The sequence below is a fragment of the Hylobates moloch genome, unplaced genomic scaffold (assembly GCF_009828535.3).
Source record: "Hylobates moloch isolate HMO894 unplaced genomic scaffold, HMol_V3 SCAFFOLD_13, whole genome shotgun sequence".
NCBI classification, from domain to species: Eukaryota; Metazoa; Chordata; class Mammalia; order Primates; family Hylobatidae; genus Hylobates; species Hylobates moloch.
Genome location: NW_026652288.1, coordinates 38,705,496 through 38,724,298, shown reverse-complemented (window position 1 = coordinate 38,724,298; position 18,803 = coordinate 38,705,496). Strand labels below are relative to the sequence as shown.

Here is an 18,803-nt window from a genome sequence, read left to right as displayed (position 1 = left end):
TGTGAAGGGGTGGGGGTGGGGGGTCTCTGCTCCCTGGGACTGAATGGGCCCCTGCTGCTGGACCCTGAAAGTTCTTTGCCCTACAGCACATCTATCCTGTGCTGTGGGCATGGGTAAGGAGACATTTAGGCATCAGACAAGCGTCTGTCAGTCGCCTACCACCTGCCAGCCCTGTTCTAGGCACTGGGGATGCAGCAGTGAATGACACTGATAGAAATCCCTGTTCTCCTGGAGTTGATGTTTCTGTTGAGGAAAGACAGACGTTCAACGAGATAAAGAGGGAAAAAGTATAGGCTGTCAGAGGGAGAACGTTCTATGCAGAAAAAAGCAGGAGCTGGGCGTGGTGGCTCACACCTGTAATCCCAGCACTTTGGGAGGCCGAGGCTGGTGGATCATGAGGTCAGGAGTTTGAGACCATCTTGGCCAACATGGGGAAACCCCGTCTCTACTAAAAATACAAAAGTTAGCCGGGCGTGGTGGTGCATGCCTGTAATCCCAGCTACTTGGGAGGCTGAGGCAGAAGAATCGCTTGAACCCGGGAGGCGGAGGTTGCAATGAGCTGAGATTGCATCACTGCACTCCAGCCTGGGTGACAGAGCGAGACTCTGTCTACAAAAAAAAAAAAAAAAAAAAAAAATGGAGATTTAGGGAGTTGGTAAAATGAGGCCTGAGTCTAAATGTATCCAACACAGAGCTGCACAGATACTAAGTGCAGGGAAAGGGAGCAGGATTAGCATCCACCAGGATGCAAAAGAGGAAAGTCACTTCCAGAGAAAAAGATGATGGACGTACCACCAAAGGCAGTGTGGATGGGAAGGCGGATGCTTCTGGGGGCCTACCTCTGGGAGCCCTGCCAGAGTCTGACGACAGGACTCAGGACTGACTGGGGGAAGGGAGTGAGGGAGAGAGACCAAGAGATGTCTAGCAATCCAGCTTGGAGGATGCAGTTGATGGTGGGTCCATTACCGGGCAGGGGACCTGGAAGGAGGAAGGGAGGAAGAAAGATGACAGATGATGTGGGGAGCACATGATGTCTAGGAGACGCTTCACTGCCAGGAACACTTCCCTGCCCAGACTGGTAAGTGGATGAATGAATGCCCCTGTGGAATCCTTTTTGTAACCCAATCTGAGAGTCTCTGCCCTCGAATAGTGGCGTTTACTCCATTAACACAGTAACTCCTGATATATTTGGCCTTATTCTTGCTATCTTATTGGCTAGAATCCTTTTTTCTGTTCTCCTAGTGGTTATCATCCCCACCCTACCCCCAACATGTTGAAACTTCTATTTTTCTTTTCTTTTCTTTTTTTTTTTTTTTGAGACGGGGTCTTGCTCTGTCACCTAGACTGGAGTGCAGTGGCACAATCTCAACTCACTACAGCCTCTGCCTCCCAGGCTGAAGTGATTCTCCTGCCTCAGCCTCCCATGTAGCTGGGACTACAGGCACCCATCATCACACTTGGCTAATTTTTGTATTTTTAGTAGAGATAGAGTTTTATCATGTTGGCCAGGCTGATCTCGAACTTCTGACCTCAAGTGATCCTCCCACCTCGGCCTCCCAAAGTCCTGGGATTACAAGCATGAGCCACCGCACCCAGCCTATTTTTCTATCAGTGTTAAAAAGTAACCAGTATCCATACCCTCCCACCCCAGCAGTCAAGGACTTCTGCATATTTGTACTTTCCTATGGGTCTCCAAATCTGTCCAGTCTTCCTCAGGCCAATGGCCTGTGTCCCCTGTATCCACTTGGGGGTAGGGGCGGTTTCTCCTCACCGTATCTGTTTCCCAGGAAGTGTGTGGGGATTCAGTCTGGGTCCAGGCATGGCGAAGCTGGCACCCAGTCTCAGGTTCCAGGGATAGCGTGTAGGAGGGATTTTCCTCGGAGCCTGTTTGTGGGTGGATGGAAGGGATGTGGGTCTGATGGGAAGGGCGTCTTGACCTTGGACTCAACCCCCTTCCCCCAGGCCCCTTCCCAGCACCGGCGTGCTCTAGATCTTACCACAGCTGGCATGGGGAGCTGGTGTGGATGGGACAGGAGCTCCGGGGGGTCCTGCATCGCCCTTGGCCCCTGGCCTCTTCTTACATTCTACCTTCACTTGGTCTCTGCAGTGTTTGTGGCAACACAGTCCGCATTCTGGGGGAAGGCAGCAGTTAATGGCCAGGGGTCCGATCTGTGTCGTCCATTCTTCCAGGCTGTGGGCCAAAGCTTCCCTCCCACTCGCTGACACCCCACTCACCCCGACAGCGGTAGCCTTGCTTGGTGACACCCCAGAGCTGGGAAGAGAAAGAAAAGTTTACCCATCCTAGCAGAGGGAGGGCTGTGGATTGGCAGAGCAGCTGGGGAGCGGAAGTGTGGAAGCTACCCAGGTTTTGAAATTCTCAAGGCTAGAGATTTAATTGGAATTAAAGGAATGTGGGTGGGGTACAGTGGCTCATGCCAGTAATCCCAGCACTTTGAGATGCCAAGGTGGGAGATTGGGAGGCCAAGGTGGAAGGATCGCTTGAGCTCAGGAGTTGGAGGCTGCGATGAGCCATGATTGTACCACTGCACTCCAGCCTGGGTGACAGAGCAAGACCCATCTCTTAACAAAATAAAGGAAACTTGGAGATTATCTCAAGTTTAGATAATCACCTCAGATATTAGATTTAGGTAAAATTTAGAGTTACTAAAATGCAAATTCTATGGGCAAGAATTGTCTGCTGTATTCCTGCTATATCCCCAGGGCCTAGGATTACCTGGCACACAGGAGGTGCTCAGTAAATATTTCATGAATGAATAAATGAATGTGGGAAGTAATCCAAGGTTTGTGAATTAGTCTCGGGTTATAGGTTGAGAGACTGATCCACTAGCCAGAGTTTGAGGATATCTTGAATTTGGAAATTATTCAGAGTTTGAATGATCTGGAGTCTAGAGATTTGGAAGATGATTCTGTTTGAACATAATCTACCCAGTTTGGAGATTATCCAGGGTTTTTTTTGTTTTTTTGTTTTTGTTTTTTTTTTTTGAGACAGAATCTAGCTCTGTCACCCAAGCTGGAGTGCAGTGCTTCGATCTTGGCTCACTGCAACCTCCACCTCCTGGGTTCAAGCGATTCTCGTGCCTCAGCCTCCTGAGTAGCTGAGATCACAGGTGTGCACCACCACATGCAGCTAATTTTTGTATTTTTAGTAGAGACAGGGTCTCTCTCGCTATGTTGCCTAGGCTGGTCTTGAACTCTTGAGCTCAAGCAATCCGCCCACCTCAGCCTCCCAAAGTGCTGGGATTACAGGCATGAGCCACCACTTCTGGCCTCCTATCCAGAGTTTTAGATATTCATGGTTCACCGATTGTCTGGAGTGGAGATTATCTGGGATTTGGGGATCATCTGGCATTTGGAGATTATCCAGGATATAGGAAATGTCTGGTGTTTAGGGTTTATATGAAACAGGATGATTTGAAGCTGGAGGATTTCTGGAATTTGGGGGTTATCTGGGGTTTGCGGACCGCTGGCTTCAGGACAGATGGAACCTAAGGGTGGTGATGGGGTGGAGTGCTCACGAAGCCACTGCAGCTGTCGCAGAAGGTAGGCTTTCGGAAGGTGACCTCATGGAAGGTGTGCAGGAAGGCCAGGCCCAGCTTGGAGCAGATGGCGCTGGCCCGGAGCAGGTACCCTGTCAGCTCCTCTCTGCTGAAGGAGCCTCTCCTGGGGGCAGAAACTGAGCCTCAGCATGACCCGCCCCGACGTCCTCCAGACCCAGGAATCCAGGCAACCCCAGTGTCCTCATCTTCAGGGGATCCAGGAGTCAGAACCACTTACCCCTGGCGTGGGGGCGGATGGAGCCCGTGGCAGGCGAAGGGAAAATTGCCTGAGAGTCGCTCAAAGTCCTCCTGAGAGATGGTCCCTCGGCCTTCAGGGTCATAATTCTTGAACACAGACTTCAGAGGAGTGTGGGGAAGCAGATAAGGCCCAGTTGTCGAAATGTGATCCCCACGGCCATAGGTCCCCACCTCCAGGCTCAGGGTTCTACAGATGTCTTCCCTCCTGGCTGCCGGCGGCCAGGCCACCCTCCCCTCCTTACCTCCACCAGCTGCTCCACGTGCCGACCCAGCGTGACTCTGTCCGGCTTGGGTGTCACACCAGGGGCCCACTCCACCACCAGAGGTGTGTTGAAGGGGGAGGGTGGCTGGGGCGGGAACAGAGGAGGAGCACAGTTAGTCACTGCATAGGCTTAGGGGGGTTCGAGGTGATTGGGGGGGTCTGAGGTCAGGGGTCAGGTCTCACCAGACTCTTAGGACAACGCGGCTCCCGGGCATAAGAAAGCTCATAGATCTCATCTTCCGTGTAGAAGAGGTCCAGGGAGAGCTGGAGCAGACAGGGGTGTTACAGATCCTCCCATCTACAGCCCTGCCCCAGACCCCCACACCCACTCACAGGCTCTTCCCAAAGCCCCTCCTGGGTTCAAATCCTGGCATTACTGCTGTGGGACAATGGGCAAGTGACCTCAGCTCTCCGGGCCTCAGTTTCCCATTCTACAGAATGGGCACAGTAAGGGTCCTGACCTCGTAGAGTTGTAAGGTGGAATGAGGTGCCTGGCACATAGTCAATGCTCAATAACTGTTAGTAGCCTTTTGCTTAGATTCTTGGATATGTCAAAGCGTGAGATTTTGGGCTATCAGCATGAGAAGCTCAGAACCTTGGAGCTTAAGAATGTGAACCCCAAAGCAATTCCAGAGCTCAGATCAATGGATACTTGAGTCACTGGGGGAAGTGGGGAAAAAACATGTTCCTTATATAGAATATAGAGCTCACTCTGCTCCATATACTGTTGTTTTTTGAGACAGAGTCTCGCTGTCACCCAGGCTGGAGTGTAGTGGCGTGATCTTGGCTCACTGCAACCTCCACCTCCCAGGTTCAAGTGATTCTCATGCATCAGCCTCCCAAGTAGCTGGGACTACAGGCGTGCACTACCACGCCCAGCTAATTTTTTTGTATTTTTAGTAGACATGGGGTTTCACCATGTTGCCTAGGCTGGTCTCAAACTCCTCAGGCAATCTGCCTACCTCAGCCTCCCAAAGTGCTAGGATTACAGGCATGAGCCACTGCGCCTGGCTAGACACTGTCTTAAGGACATACTTTGAATGACGTCATTGGCTGTCTCTCATCAACCACCCTCTGAAGTGGGTCCTTTTATTTTATTTTATTTTTATTTATTTATTTATTTTGAGAAGGAGTTTCGCTCTTCTTGCCCAGGCTGGAGTGCAATGGCGCGATCTCAGCTCACTGCAACCTCCACCTCCAGGGTTCAAGCAATTCTCCTGCCTCAGCCTCCCGAGTAGCTGGGATTACAGGCACGCACCACCACTCCTGGCTAATTTTGTATTTTTAGTAGAGACGGGGTTTCTCCATGTTGGTCAGGCTGGTCTCGAACGCCCAACCTCAGGTGATCTGCCCGCGTTAGTCTCCCAAAGTGTTGGGATTACAGGTGTGAGCCACCGCGCCCAGCTGGGTCTTTTTATTATTCCCATTTTGTGGATAAGGAAACTGTGGCCTAAGGGTTCAGCGACTTGCCCAAGATCACGCAGCTAGAAAAAAGCCTAGAAGCTCTGGCTTCAAAGCCCATGCACTCCAGCACTTTTCTACCCTGGTCCTGGAGACCCTCACACATCCAGGAGCCTACATCTCAGTAACCTCGGAAGCCCAGCCTGGGCGGGGCCGGGGGCTCACCGTGAGCAGGTGCAGCAGATCCTCATTGGCGCCGCAGGGCGGATGCTGCCCTTGGAGGGCCACCAGCTCCTGCAGCCGCAGGTAGAGGTTGTTCAGCTTGGGTAGGTGCAGGCGGCCGTCAGGCAACCTGTCAGGCTGTGCCTCATGCAGGGACACCAGGTCCTTGAGGTGCACGCCCAGTACAGGCAGCCGGAAGCCCGTGCAGCCAGCCCAGGTGCGGCGGTAGCAGGCGTAGTTGTTGTGGGAGGCAAGGAGCTCAGTGAGCTCCAGGAGGGCCTGGGGAGGAGGGACATGGGATGGGGGCGTTATCAGAGGCAGTCCCATCCTCTGAGCAGCCTCCTGTGTGGGCTCTAGGCCTTCAGGGACCCAGTGGCATTGTGGACACCTCTGGAGCCCTTCCATATCCCATGCTGGTCTCAGCATCTCCCCCAAACTGCTCTTCCTCTTGGGTCCCCATCTCAGAGAAGTTCCACAGTCCCCCATTCTTTGGCTAAAATGATTTCTTTCTTTTTTCTTTTTGAGATGGAGTTTCGCTGTCTTGCCCAGGCTAGAGTGCAGTGGCGTGATCTTAGCTTACTGCCACCTCCACCTCCTGGGTTCAAGCAATTCTCCTGCCTCGGCCTCCCAAGAAACTGGGATTACAGGCATGAGCCACCACACCAGGCTAATTTTGTATTTTTAGTAGAGACAGGGTTTTACCATGTTGGCCAGGCTGGTCTCAAACTCCTCACCTCAGGTGATCTGCCCGCCTCGGCCTCCCAAAGTGTTGGGATTATAGGCATGAGCCATCAAGACCGGCCTTTTTATTTATTTATTTATTTATTTATTTATTTATTTATTTATTTATTTATTTATTTATTTACTTTATAGGCTAGGGTCTCACTCTGTCACCCAGGCTGGAGTGCAGTGTCATGATCACAGCTCATTGCAGCCTTAAACTCCTGGGCTTGATGGCTGGGCGCGGTGGCTCACATCTGTAATCCCAGCATTTTGAGAGGCCGAGGCAGGCGGATCATCTGAGGTCAGGAGTTCGAGACCAGCCTGGGCAACATGGTAAAACCCTGTCTCTACTAAAAATACAAAAATTAACTGGGCCTGGCGGTGCAGGCCTGTAATCCTAGCTACTCGGGAGGCTGAAGCAGGCGAATCGCTTGAACCTGGGAAGTGGAGGCTGCAGTGAGCCAAGATTGCGCCACTGGACTCCAGCCTGGGAGACAGGGTGAGACTCTGTCTCAAAAAACAACAACAACAACGAAAAACTCCTGGGCTCCAGCAGTCCTCCCCCTCAGCCTCCCAAGTAGCTGGGACTACAGGCATGGGCCACCATCCCTGGCTAATTTATTTTTAATTTTTTTTTCGGCTAGGCGCAGAGGCTCACGCCTGTAATCCCAGCAGGGATCTGGGAGGCCAAGGGTCAGGAGTTTGAGACCAGCCTGGCCAACATGGTAAAACCCTGTCTCCACTAAAAATACAAAATTAGCAGGGCGTGGTGGTGCACCCCTGTAATCCCAGCTACTCGGGAGGCTAGGGCAGGAGAATTACTCGAATCCGGGAGGCAGAGGTTGCAGTGAGCCGAGATTGCACCACTGCACTCCAGCCTGGGCGACAAGAGCAAGACTCTGTCTCAAAAAAAAAAAAAATTTCTAGAGATGGGGTCTCACTATGTTGCCCAGGCTGGCCTCAAACACCTGGGCTAAAGTGATCCTCCCGTCTTGGCCTCCCAAAACGCTGGGATTACAGGTGTGAGCCACTGTACCCAGCCTATAATTATTTCTTAAAAACCCAGATCTTATCAAGGGTGTGTCACCACTCTCAAAACTTCCCTAGCTTAGCCCATCTTGCAAGGCACTATAGGATCTTCCCAGGGCATCTTCGGCCTAATTTCCTGCCACTTTCTGACCTCAGCCAGTCCTCCCCATGGGGACTGCAAAGTTCTCTGCTATCCTGTCTCCCATCTGTCTCCCTCACAGTCCAGCTCCAGACCAGACACACTGAGAGCAGAGAGGGGTCAGCACCACGAGTGGATGGATGACAGGGAGGAGGAATGCTGGCAGAGCCTGGGGGTCTGGGATTTGGAGGAGCAAGGACTTCAGGTGGTCCCAGGACCCCTGGGCAGGAATGGGCAGGGCTTGGGGAATTAGGTGTGGGAGCTCAAGACAGCTGACCACTTGGAGCTTTGGGGAGGGTAGTGGGATTCACCTTGGTGCTGTCAGGGCTCAGGTGGGCATGGGAGTCCTTGAGTCTGGAGATGGCACTGTGACACAGGCCCCCTGTGACTGCCATCAGCGTGTTGAAATTCTGCAGCTGGCGGAGCCTCTAGGAAGAGAAGCATGCGCACAGGGCCGTCACGGGAAGGAGGGCAAGTCGGGAGTTCAGATTACAGCATCCCAGTTGAGGTGGGGTCCCAGGCATGTGTGGACAAATGTGGGGATCAGACAGCTGAGAGAAGGTGGGTGTGTGCGGCAAGAGTGGGACATGCCATGTGTGGGCCTCACAGGGGTGTCAGATGGTTATCTGAGCCGGGAGGGTCAAGCAGGTGATTGACTGATACAAGGTTAGAAAATCTGGGGAGACGGGGCCAGGCGCGGTGGCTCACGCCTGTAATCCCAGCACTTTGGGAGGCCGAGGCGGGTGGATCACGAGGTCAGGAGATCAAGACCATCCTGGCTAACACGGAAATACAAAAAAGTAGCTGGGCGTGGTGGTGGGCGCCTGTAGTCCCAGCTGCTCGGAGGCTGAGGCAGGAGAATGGCATGAACCTGGGAGGCGGAGGTTGGAGACAGGAAGTATGGGAAGTTGGGCAGATTTGGGGAATAGACAGGTGTGTGTCAGACAGGTAGGGGAGGCTTCAGACATGTCAGTGTGTCAGCCATCTGGGGGTCTGACTGCTCTGAGAGTCACACAGGTGCCGGGAGGCAAGAAAGCGCAGGCTCTGGGCAGGAGCTGGGAGCCAGGCAGAGGTGATCAGGGCCAGAGAGATATGGAGTCAGACGGCTGCTAGACAGGTGTGGGGCCACCAGGGCAGCTGAGGAATTCCCTTGCCCTCCTTTTGACAAATTTCGGCAGAGGTTGCTATGGAGAGAGCGGGGCCAGGGAGGAATGGAAAATGCTCAGACCAAGGAGACTCCAGGCAGACGTCGAGACTCCCAGGTCTCAGGGGCCCTGCAGGAGTAAGCAAGCCAGGGAAGACACCAGAGGAAGGGCGTGATCTGCGTGGAAATACGCAAGGGGGCGCGGCCACAGCGGGCCGTAGGGCTTCCCTTTTCCCCAGAAGGGCGAGAAGGTGTTCGGAAAGGAGGGGGAAGGGAGGGGAAGAGAAGGGCGTAACACAATGGGGCGGGGCGGGGAGAGCCCGGACGCAATGGGGAGCGATGCATAGTCCCGAAGCGACCGCTGGGGCCCGGGGACTGGGGATCGAAGCCTCGGGCTTCCATGCCCCACAAAGGTGGGGGCATGGAAGGGACACTCTCATTGACCTGGGGATGGAATATTCGGGCATAGGGCTTGGGAGCCTGTCACATCTAGGGCCAAGGGGTGGGGCCACGGTGGGTGGGACGCGGTGACATCAAGGCCAAAGAAGAAGTTACGGTCCTTGGTTGGAATGCCCAGACTGTAGCCTCGGGGGCGGGGCCGGGAGATGCGTGACGTCACCGCCAGGATGACACTGTGGGGCCGAGGGTCTGGAAGGTGAAGAGCCAGGTAGCTGCGCGCAGCAGAGTTCGCAGCCCCAAGGGGTGGGCCTCACCTGTGCCACGTGAATGAACTTGTCCAGCACCTGTGCACGCTGTAGGGGCCCGGGACGGCTCAGCACCATCACCTGCACCCAGCGGGACACGCTGTTGCTGAGAGCTACGGAGCCCTCCAGGGCCGGGCAGCCTCGTACTGAGCCCTGCAAAACGTAGCTCCGCAGGTCCTGGGGCTGGGAGTGAGGTGGGTGTCAAGGTGGGCCATGGCACTCAGGCCCTGCCCTTCCATGGCATCCAACTAGCAGTCACGATCTCTGATGTCCTAGCCTGGTCTAGCTGGAGTGACCTTTGTCATCTGTCCCCCCACCCTCAGGCTGCTACATGTCCTTGACGTCACCATGCTCCTCTCCCATCTGAGGAGGCATGTTTCAATATAGCCAGGCACTATATTTAACAACTGATCATATTAACTAATTTAATCCTCATAACTCTATGAGGTGAGTATAGAATGCCTCATAGAGTTGGAATAGTATGGAATGCCATTTTAGAGGTGAGACAGTTGAGGCACAGAGAGGATAGGTAATTTGCCCAGGGTCGCACAGGTGTGAGTCAGGGTGGGAGTCTATATGCTCTTAACTGTATGTATACCTGACTGGGATACAGTCAGCAAAGGGAAGGATGGGGAGGATGAATTGAAATCAACCTCTATCTGTTCTGCCCAAGGAGTGTTCATTTCATACCCACATCCACTACACTGAGTATATTTGCATACACACAAACGCACACAACACACTCACACACAACACACACACAATCGGGACAGTGTCACATGAAGGAAACAGATCCCCACCTTCCCTTGAAATGGTGATGTCCAGATGGCAAAAACTAATGCATATATATGTTGAAACACATGAAACTGATCCTTGGGTAGGTAATATATGACAATTTCAAATGGTTCAAGCAGATAGCATTTACCCTGGCCTAGGCACTGTTTCTGCACGGCAGGAACTGTGCATATCCCCTTTTTACAGATGAGGAAACTGAGGCACCATGAATTTAAATGCTTGTTGAATAAATGATATATTTTGAGCACTTCCTAAGTGCCAGTCACTGCAATAAGCATTTTATTTATTTATTTTACTTTTTTGTTGTTATTTTTTGAGACAGAGTCTTGCTCTGTCGCCCAGGCTGGAGTGCAGTGGTGTGATCTCAGCTCACTGCAACCTCCGCCTCCTGAGGTTCAAGTGATTCTCCTGCCTCACCCTCCCAAGTAGCTGGGATTACAGGCGTGCGCTACCATGCCCGGATAATTTTTGTATTTTTAGTAGAGATGGGGTTTCACCATGTGGGCCAGGCTGGTCTCAAACTCCTGACCTCAGGCGATCTGCCTGCCTCTGCCTCCTTAACTCATTTTCCTGGACCTTCTAGCACACAGGTTTGAGTTTAAGACTTTGAGATCTCTGCTGAATGACCATGCAGGTGTCCTCTCAGTCCTGCCTTCCCCCAGCCAATCCCTCCCCTACCCCAGTCTCTCCCCTGCTTGGGATGGGGACAGGAGGGGGTCCTCACCGTGATAGCCTGGAAGGACCGGAACTCCAGGTAGGTGAGGTGCTGAGCCAGCTCCCCCGTCTCCAGGTGGTCGAAAAGCAAGGACACTTTGCGCTTTTTGCCCAGGCCTGGGCTGCTCATGGGGAGTGGGGGGCCAGGGCCACCAGGGCTCAGGCTGGGGGCCAAGAGGGGCAGCGTATTGGAGTGGCTCACAGTTGAGGGCTTGGGGATGTAGAGGGAGATGGCAGAATGGGGATGGAGCAGGGAAGAGGGGAGCACAGGGCTGACTCACAGGTTAGAAGAATCTCCCAGTCTTCTCTGGGCCGAGTTGCCCTCCTGGGCCACGGTGGCCCAGAAACGACCTATGACTTCTTCCAGCTGGGGATCCTGGTGCATCACCTCAGGGTGTTGGGTTAGCCAGTACCTGAGAGTGGTTTGGAGATGATGAGATGAGGCTGGGGGTGGCGAAGGTCTCTACAAGGGGTATTTTGGGCTGAGGAATTTCTAGGTGCTGAGCTAGGGGTCTCTAAATGTGTGTGGGGGTCCCTGGAGGGTTGGGGTTTGGAGGGGCACCAGACTTGGGGAATCTCTGGAGTAGGATGGGGATCTCTTAACACAGATCGGGGGGATCTGTGGGAAACAGACTGGGGAGTCACTTGGAAGTAGTATTATTGGGAAGCAAGATCGTGAGGGTCCTAGGAACTAGACAGGGGGCTTTCGGGGGTGAAATTTTTGGAGGGACAGAATGAGGGGGTCTTATGGGCTAGGCTGGGGTCTGTGGGAGGTAGAGATTTTGGGGATCAGAGCTGGAGGTCTCTGGGCACGAGCTAGGAGGGTCTATGGGATCTGGTTGGTGAGGGGGGTCTCTAGGAAGTGGGGGTTCTAAGGAAGGGAACTGAGAGCGTCTTAGGAACCAAGCTACGGGTGTCTCATAACGGGGATTTTGGTCTGTGGGGCTGGTCGGGTCTGTGGGAACTGGCCTGGGGAGTCTCTGAGGAATGTTTTTTGGGGGCAGCAGGATGGAAGTCCTGGGTCCTGTGAGTGGGGATCTCGGCCCAGCCCTACCTGACCAGGTGACAGATCTGCAGCTGTCTCAGCTCCTGGGTGTCCTCTGTGGCCTTCTGGTACTTGAGTTCTGGTCAAGGCTCTGTTCTCCAGGATCCGTGACCTGCCTGCTCCCCATTCCCATTGCCCAGGTTCTCACGACTCTGCCCTCTGCCCTCCACCCATAGCTCACAGTCCCGGAGGATATGAGGTCAGCAGGCGGGCAGCCAGGTCGGCGGACGGCAGCACCCAGCTGTGCATGGCCAGCACCATGTTGAGCATGTGGTCCCCGCGGCACAGGCTGCCAGCTGAATCTGGGGTGGAAGGAGGGGTGCTCTGTGACAGAATGGCCCTCAGGCAATGCACGGCGCAGCTCCAGATCCTGCCGGACCACCTGGTTCAAAGACCAGCTCTAACGGTGATCCCCGGCATGACCTTGGACAGGCAACCTAACCTCCTGTGCCTCAGTTTCCTTATCTGTATTGTGCATGGGGCAGCATCACCCCTGGCAAGTCTTGCTGAAGATTGAAATAGCACCAGACTGTCCGGGCACAGTGGCTCAATCCCAGCACTTTGGGAGGCTGAATCGGGCGAATCACATGAGGCCATGAGTTCGAGACAAGCCTGGCCAACATGGTGAAACTCCGTTTCTACTAAAAACACAAAAATTAGCCGGGCTTGTGCCTGTGGCTAACATGCCACATGGTGGCATGTGCCTGTAATCCTAGCTACTCGGGAGGCTGAGGCAGGAGAATCTCTTGAACCCAGGAGGTGGGGGTTGCAGTGAGCTGAGATTGCACCACTGCACTCCAGCCTGGGTGACACAGTGAGACTCTGTCTCAAAAGAAAAAGAAAAGAAAAAAAGATTTATATAAATATATATAATATATATTAAATATATACATTTAAAAAAGTATATATTTCCATTTCAGGAAAGAAGAAATGCAGGTGTTTCTCTTCTCTCTAATGTAATGATTGAGTTTCATTCCACCCAGCCCTGCTCTCATTTTACCTCCAAAAACTGAGGTGGAGAGAAGCGGTGCTGAGCCCGAGGTTAGGGCAGGGGAGGTTGCTGGGAAGAGGACACTCACCGAAGGACTGGATGCATTTCTCCAGCAGCTCATCTTCGCTGCAGCCGCCCTCACTCAGCAGGCCCAGGTTCATGGAAGCCATGACCTTGCTGATTTCCCCGGGGCTGGGGCATGTCTTGTGGCGGCGCGCTTGGTGGGGCCGGCCCCGCCCTCCTGTCTTTCCGGTGCATTCCTGGTGGGACTTCCTGTGGGCACAGCCCCCAAGGAGTCATAGGAGCCCCTTCTTTCAGACAGACCCTAGAATTCCTCTTGACCCTAACACCCCAAGGCACCACGGGAGAGGCTTCCTAAAGGCAAAGCCCCAGGGTTACCCCTGACCTACCAGGGAGTCTAGGGAGAATCTCCAGGAATATTCCAGATCCCTGGGGGAATCATGGGAGCCCTCTCCCACAAGCAAACTCCCAGGGATATTCCTGCTCCCTTCAGGGAATCAGAGAGGAAGATCCTCAAGACCAGGGGCCCCCAGCCCCTGGGACACAGACCGGTACCAGTCCGTAGCCTGTTAGGAACCAGCGGGCAAGCGAACACCCCCACCTGAGCTCCACCTTCTGTCAGATCAGCTGGGGCATTAGACTCTCTTAGGAGCATGAACCCTATTGTGAACTTCGCATGCGAGGGATCTAGGCTGCGTGCTGTTGATGAGAATCTAATGCCTGATGATCTGTCACTGTCTCTTATCACCCCCAGATGGGAGCAACCAGTTGCAGGAAAACAAGCTCAGGGCTCCCACTGATTCTACATTATGGTGAGCTGCGTAACTATTTCATTATATATTACAATGTAATAATAATAAAAATAAAGCACACGATACATGTAATTAACTTAAATCATCCCCAAACCATCCCCACCCCCTTCCACAAAACCGGTCCCTGTGCCAAAAAGCCTGGGGACCGCTGCTCAGGACTACTCTGAATCCCCCAGGGAATCACAGCAGAAGACCCCTGGGATGACTCAAGACCCCTCAGGGAATCGTAAGAACTCCTTCCCCAGGCATTGCCCCCGACTTCCTCTTGACTGCTTCCAAGGCATCCTGGAAGAGACTTCCTGTTGGCAGATCCCGGGATTATTCCTGGCCTCCTAGGGACTCGGGAGACGACCCCTGGGATCTCTCCTGTCCTCCCCAGGCAGAGGCATGGGAGGACCTGCCTTCAGGAATTGTCTCCTCAGGGCTCCCCTTTGGTCTCTAACACCCACCCCTCCTTCCTCCCACAGCCCTCAAGAGAGCAAGGCTCCTGGGCCAGTGTGATGGCTCACACCTGTAATCCCAACACTTTGGGAGGCCAAGTTGGGTGGATCACTTGAGGCCAGGAGTTCGAGACCATCCCGGCCAACATGGTGAAACCCCTGTCTCTACTAAAAATGCAGAAATTGGTCAGGCGTGATGGCGGACGCCTGTAATCCCAGCTACTCAGGAGGCTGAGGCAGGAAGGTCGCTTGAACCCAGGAGGTGGAGGCTGCAGTGAGCTGGAACTGCATCACTGTGCTCCAACCTGGGTGACAGAGCGAGTTCTGTTTCAAAAATAATAATAAAAAAAAGCAAAAAGAGAGGCCAGGCACAGTGGCTCACGCCTGTAGTCCCAGCACTTTGGGAGGCTGAGGTGGGCAGATCACTTGAGGTCAGGAGTTTGAGACCAGCCTGGCCAACATGGTGAAACCCTGTCTCTACTAAAAATACAAAAATTAGCTGGGCATGGTGGTGGGCTCCTGTAATCCCAGCTACTCAGGAGGCTGAGGCAGGAGAATCGCTTGAACTTGGGAGGTGGAGGTTGCAGTGAGCCGAGATTGTGCCATTGCACTCCAGCCTGGGTGAGAGTGAGACTCTGTCTCAAAAAATAAATAAACAAATTAATTAATTAATTAAAATAAAAATAAAAAAAGAGAGCAAGCCTCCTGCAAGGAAACCCCCGGGATTTCATCTCTGCCCTTCTCCCACCCCTTCACCCCACTAAGGTAACAGACCCCGCTCCCAACTTAGCCTTCCGGCAGGACCTGCAGTTTTAGCCTTCAGCCTGGGTCCTTAGATTTGGGACTGGAGAGGAAATACCAGTGCTAAATGGCCTTCTCTGGGGCTCCTTAGAGTTAGGTGAGAGGTCCCTGGGGCTGAGGCAGCTTCAAGGAAGGTGTGAAAATAATCCTCCCATCATGAGGTCAGGAGTTCGAGACCAGCCTGACCAACATGGTGAAACCCCGTCTCTACTAAAAATACAAAAATTTGCCGGGCGTGGTGGTGCGCACCTGTAATCCCAGCTACTCAGGAGGCTGAGGCAGAAGACTTGCTTGAACCCAGGAGGCGGAGGTTGCAGTGAGCCGAGATCGTGCCACCGCACTCCAGCCTGGGCAACGGAGCGAGTCTTAGTCTCAAAATAATAATAATAATAATAATAATAATAATAATAATAATAATAATAATAATAATAATTCTCCCTCTGCCTGGTGCCTCTTTCCTGATAGGGAAAGAGGGTAATGGAGAGACAGGGATGGTGGGAGGAGGGAGGGAGCTGAATACAGGCTTCAGAAGAAAGTAGAATCCAGAAATTTTTGCCAGCTGTTGTGACTTTGTGTTAGTCACTTAATTTCTCTGGGGCTCAGTTTCCTCAAAGGAAAAATGAGGATAGTCCTTGGACCTTCCCCAGGGATTTCTTTTTTTTTTCTTTCTTTCTTTCTTTTTTTGGAGACAGGGTCTCACTCTGTCACCCAGGCTGGAGTGCAGTGGTGCGATCTCAGCTCACTGCAACCTCCACCTCCCGGGTTCAAGCAATTCTCCTGCCTCAGCCTCCCAAGCAGTTGGGACTACAGGCACGTGCCACCACGCCCAGCTAAGTTTTGTATTTTTAGTAGAAATGGGGTTTCACCATGTTGGCCAGGCTGGTTTCAAACTCCTGGGCCCAGTTGATCCTCCCATCTTTGCCTCCGAAAGTGCTGGGATTATAGGTGTGAGCCATCACGCCAGGCTCCCACTTCTACCCTTTTTTAGACCAGGTCTTGCTCTGTCTCCCAGGCTGGAGTACAGTTGTGCAATCAAAGCTCACTGTAACCTTGAACTCCTGGACTCGAGTGATCCTCCTGCCTTAGTCTCCCAGGTAGCTGGGACTACAGGTGTGCATGACCATACCCAGCTAATTTTGTGTGTGTGTTTGTGTGTGTGTCAGTGGGGGTCTCACTATATTGCCCAGGCTGGTCTAGAACTCCTGGCTTCAAGTTCTCCTTGCCTTATCCTCCCAAAGTGCTGGGATTAGAGGCATGAGCCACTGTTACTAGAAGGGACATTTTAAAGTATTACATCTGTCCTAGGCCAAGGAGGGAGCATTCTAACTAAATCAGCATTTCCCTAAGTGTGGGCACCCAGCTAGTACCAAAAGCATCACCTGGGAACTGGGTATCAATACAGATTCTCAGGTCCCAACCCAGACCTACAAAATCGAACACTTTAAGGCTGAGGGCGGTGGCTCACGCCTCTAATCCCGGCACTTTGGGAGGCTGAGGTGGGTGGATAACGAGGTCAAGAGATCGAGACCATCCTGCCCAACATGGTGAAACCCCGTCTCTACTAAAAATACAAAAAAGTAGCTGGGTGTGGTGGTGCACATCTGTAGTCCCAGCTACTTGGGAGGCTGAGGCAGGATGATCGCTTGAACCCGGGAGGCAGAGGTTGCAGTGAGCCGAGATTGTGACACTGCACTCCAGCCTGGCGGCAGAGCGAGACTCCGTCTCAAAAAAAAAAAAAAAAAATCAAACACTTCAAAGGTAAGCCCAGCAACCTGTATTTTACAAGCCCTCCAGACAGTTCTGAGGCTCGCTCCAGTTTGAGAACCACTGGTCTAGAGTGTCTCATTGAGTACCTACAGGCCTCTCCGAGGTGGAGGGTATTGACAGAAGAAAAACCCGAGACACGGAGCAGTTAAGTGACTTGCCTAAGGTCACACAGCTAGGAAATGAGGCAGCCAGGAGTCTACCACTAAACTGCTGGGTGGGGAGGAAAGCCCTTTGCCCATCAGAGTGGTGCTGGGGGTGGCAGGAGGAGCTACCCAGGCTAGGGAGCCACCCACCATCTGCCTCTGTGGGGACAGGAGGGCCAGCTTGTCCAGGAGATGAAGCCCATTCCAGAACCGGCCGCACAGCCAGCCACTAGGCCCTGTCCTGCAGCCCCCTGTAGGGGTCTGGAACGGCCAGGAGTGGTTTAAGAGGCAGGGGAGCCACCTTGCCCTGTGCCACACTCCCCTCTCCTGCGCCAGGGCCCTGCAGGAGCCTGGAGTTTCCAGTCCAGGGGGGACGGGGAACCAGGAAGCCCCCAGGGAGGGCAGAGACACTCAGCCCAGGCCAGGGATGGAGGTGGGGTGACGAGGAGTGGGAAAGGGGCACGGAGCAGCTCAAACTCCAGGGACAACACGGTACAGGTGCCACATACAAGCGACTGCAGCCGTAGCTGGCTCCAGACTCCCTGAAGCATCCACCTGGCCCCCCCTGCGCCCGATCCCAAAGAAGTCAGGAATCCTGCCACTCTGGCGAGTGATCTCCCCAGCCCTCCCATGCAGGAGGAGGCCTCAGGGTGCTGCCGGGCTCCCTGGGGAGGGTCCTCTCACCTCTTGCTGTCTTTTCTGTTCATGCTTCCTGCGGGGGGAGGAGGGCAGGGGTCTTGGCAAGAGTAGGGCTCAGCTCCTCCCCTTCCCCAGGACTCCAGCTTCTCAGCCCCTAGGGAGCTGGGGCCTCCTCGGTGCTTGGGAAGGAAAGAGGAACTGCCCCTCCCCACCCACCCTCAGGCCAGGGGGAAGGAAGAAGCTGGGGAGAGACCGAAGGCCCCCCTCCCCCACACGGGGATCCCTTCTGCTGAGGTTTCCGGCACCGCTGGCTCTCCCACCCTCAAGCAGCCCGGCGGGCTGTCTATCTCCCCCATCTTTCGGTCTCGAGACCCGTCACTGTCATACTTCAATCAAAGCAGGGGCTTTTCTTTTTAAAGCATGGCTGATATTTATGTAAAAACACACACACACTCAAAAAGATAAGTCTGTCTTTCTAGAAGGACATATTCATATATATAATTCATGAAGGTTTGAATGGAAACTCACAAGACACAGTATTTTGTATATTTCTTTGTAGGCTTCTCTTATTCCCAGTTTAAGTCATACCATTTGTACCCTGGAAAACATTTTCACTTTCTGACTTTATTGTAACAAACCTCCACATAGCACCTACTGTGTACCACACACTGCTCTAAGGACTTTAAAAATATTAACTCATTTAATCCTCACACAATCCACTGTTACCTTAAAAAAACATTACATACTGGACCAGGCAGGGGGGCTCACGGGGGCTCACACCTGTCATCCAGCACTTTGGGAGGCCAAGGCAGGTGGATCACTTGAGTCCAGGAGTTTGAGACCAGCTTGAACATGACAAAACCCCATCTCTACAAAAAATGTAAAAAGTTAGGCCGGCGTGGTGGCTCACTCCTGCAATCCCAGCACTTTGGGAGGCCGAGGCAGGTGGATCACCTGAGGTTGGGAGTTTAAGACCAGCCTGACCAACATGGAGAAACCCCGTCTCTACTAAAAATACAAAATTAGCCAGGCGTGGTGGCACATGCCTGTAATCCCAGCTACTCGGCAGGCTGAGGCAGGAGAATTGATTGAACCCAGGAGGCGGAGGTTGCGGTCAGCAGAGATCGCGCCAGTGCACTCCAGCCTGGGCAGCAGGAGCGAAACTCTGTCTCAAAAAAAAAAAAAGTTAGCTGAGT

At 53.2% G+C, this 18,803-nt stretch overlaps 1 protein-coding gene across 7 annotated transcripts; it reads right to left on the bottom strand.

Annotated features, from left to right (window-relative positions):
- Nucleotides 1–823: 823 nt before the first annotated feature.
- RASGRP4 (RAS guanyl releasing protein 4) lies at nt 824–17,720 on the bottom strand. Of its 7 annotated transcripts, none has more exons than XM_032173030.2 (17): nt 17,653–17,720; nt 13,073–13,257; nt 12,190–12,295; nt 12,003–12,065; nt 11,230–11,361; nt 10,959–11,112; nt 9,449–9,622; nt 7,903–8,019; nt 5,704–5,979; nt 4,261–4,341; nt 4,058–4,162; nt 3,796–3,914; nt 3,537–3,681; nt 2,236–2,272; nt 1,998–2,132; nt 1,772–1,884; nt 824–978 (listed from the first exon to the last, which is right to left on the bottom strand). In XM_032173030.2, exons 1-17 carry the CDS (start codon nt 17,673–17,675, stop codon nt 922–924), a joined length of 2,022 nt encoding a protein of 673 aa, XP_032028921.1. In that variant the 5' UTR covers nt 17,676–17,720; the 3' UTR covers nt 824–921. The 7 variants fall into 7 exon arrangements, with proteins under 7 accessions (XP_032028921.1, XP_032028924.1, XP_032028923.1 ...); XM_032173033.2 differs by having other exon boundaries at nt 5,704–5,772; XM_032173032.2 differs by having other exon boundaries at nt 9,449–9,520.
- Nucleotides 17,721–18,803: the final 1,083 nt, after the last annotated feature.

Excerpts from the sequence above, each read along its gene's own strand:
- RASGRP4 (XM_032173030.2), bottom strand. The coding sequence starts at position 17,675 with ATGAACAGAAAAGACAGCAAGAG. Across the intron at positions 11,113-11,229 it reads CTGGGAGATTCTTCTAACCT|CCTGAGCCCTGGTGGCCCTG; the intron begins GTGAGTCAGCCC and ends CTTGGCCCCCAG. Across the intron at positions 3,682-3,795 it reads CATCCGCCCCCACGCCAGGG|GAGAGGCTCCTTCAGCAGAG; the intron begins GTAAGTGGTTCT and ends TTCTGCCCCCAG.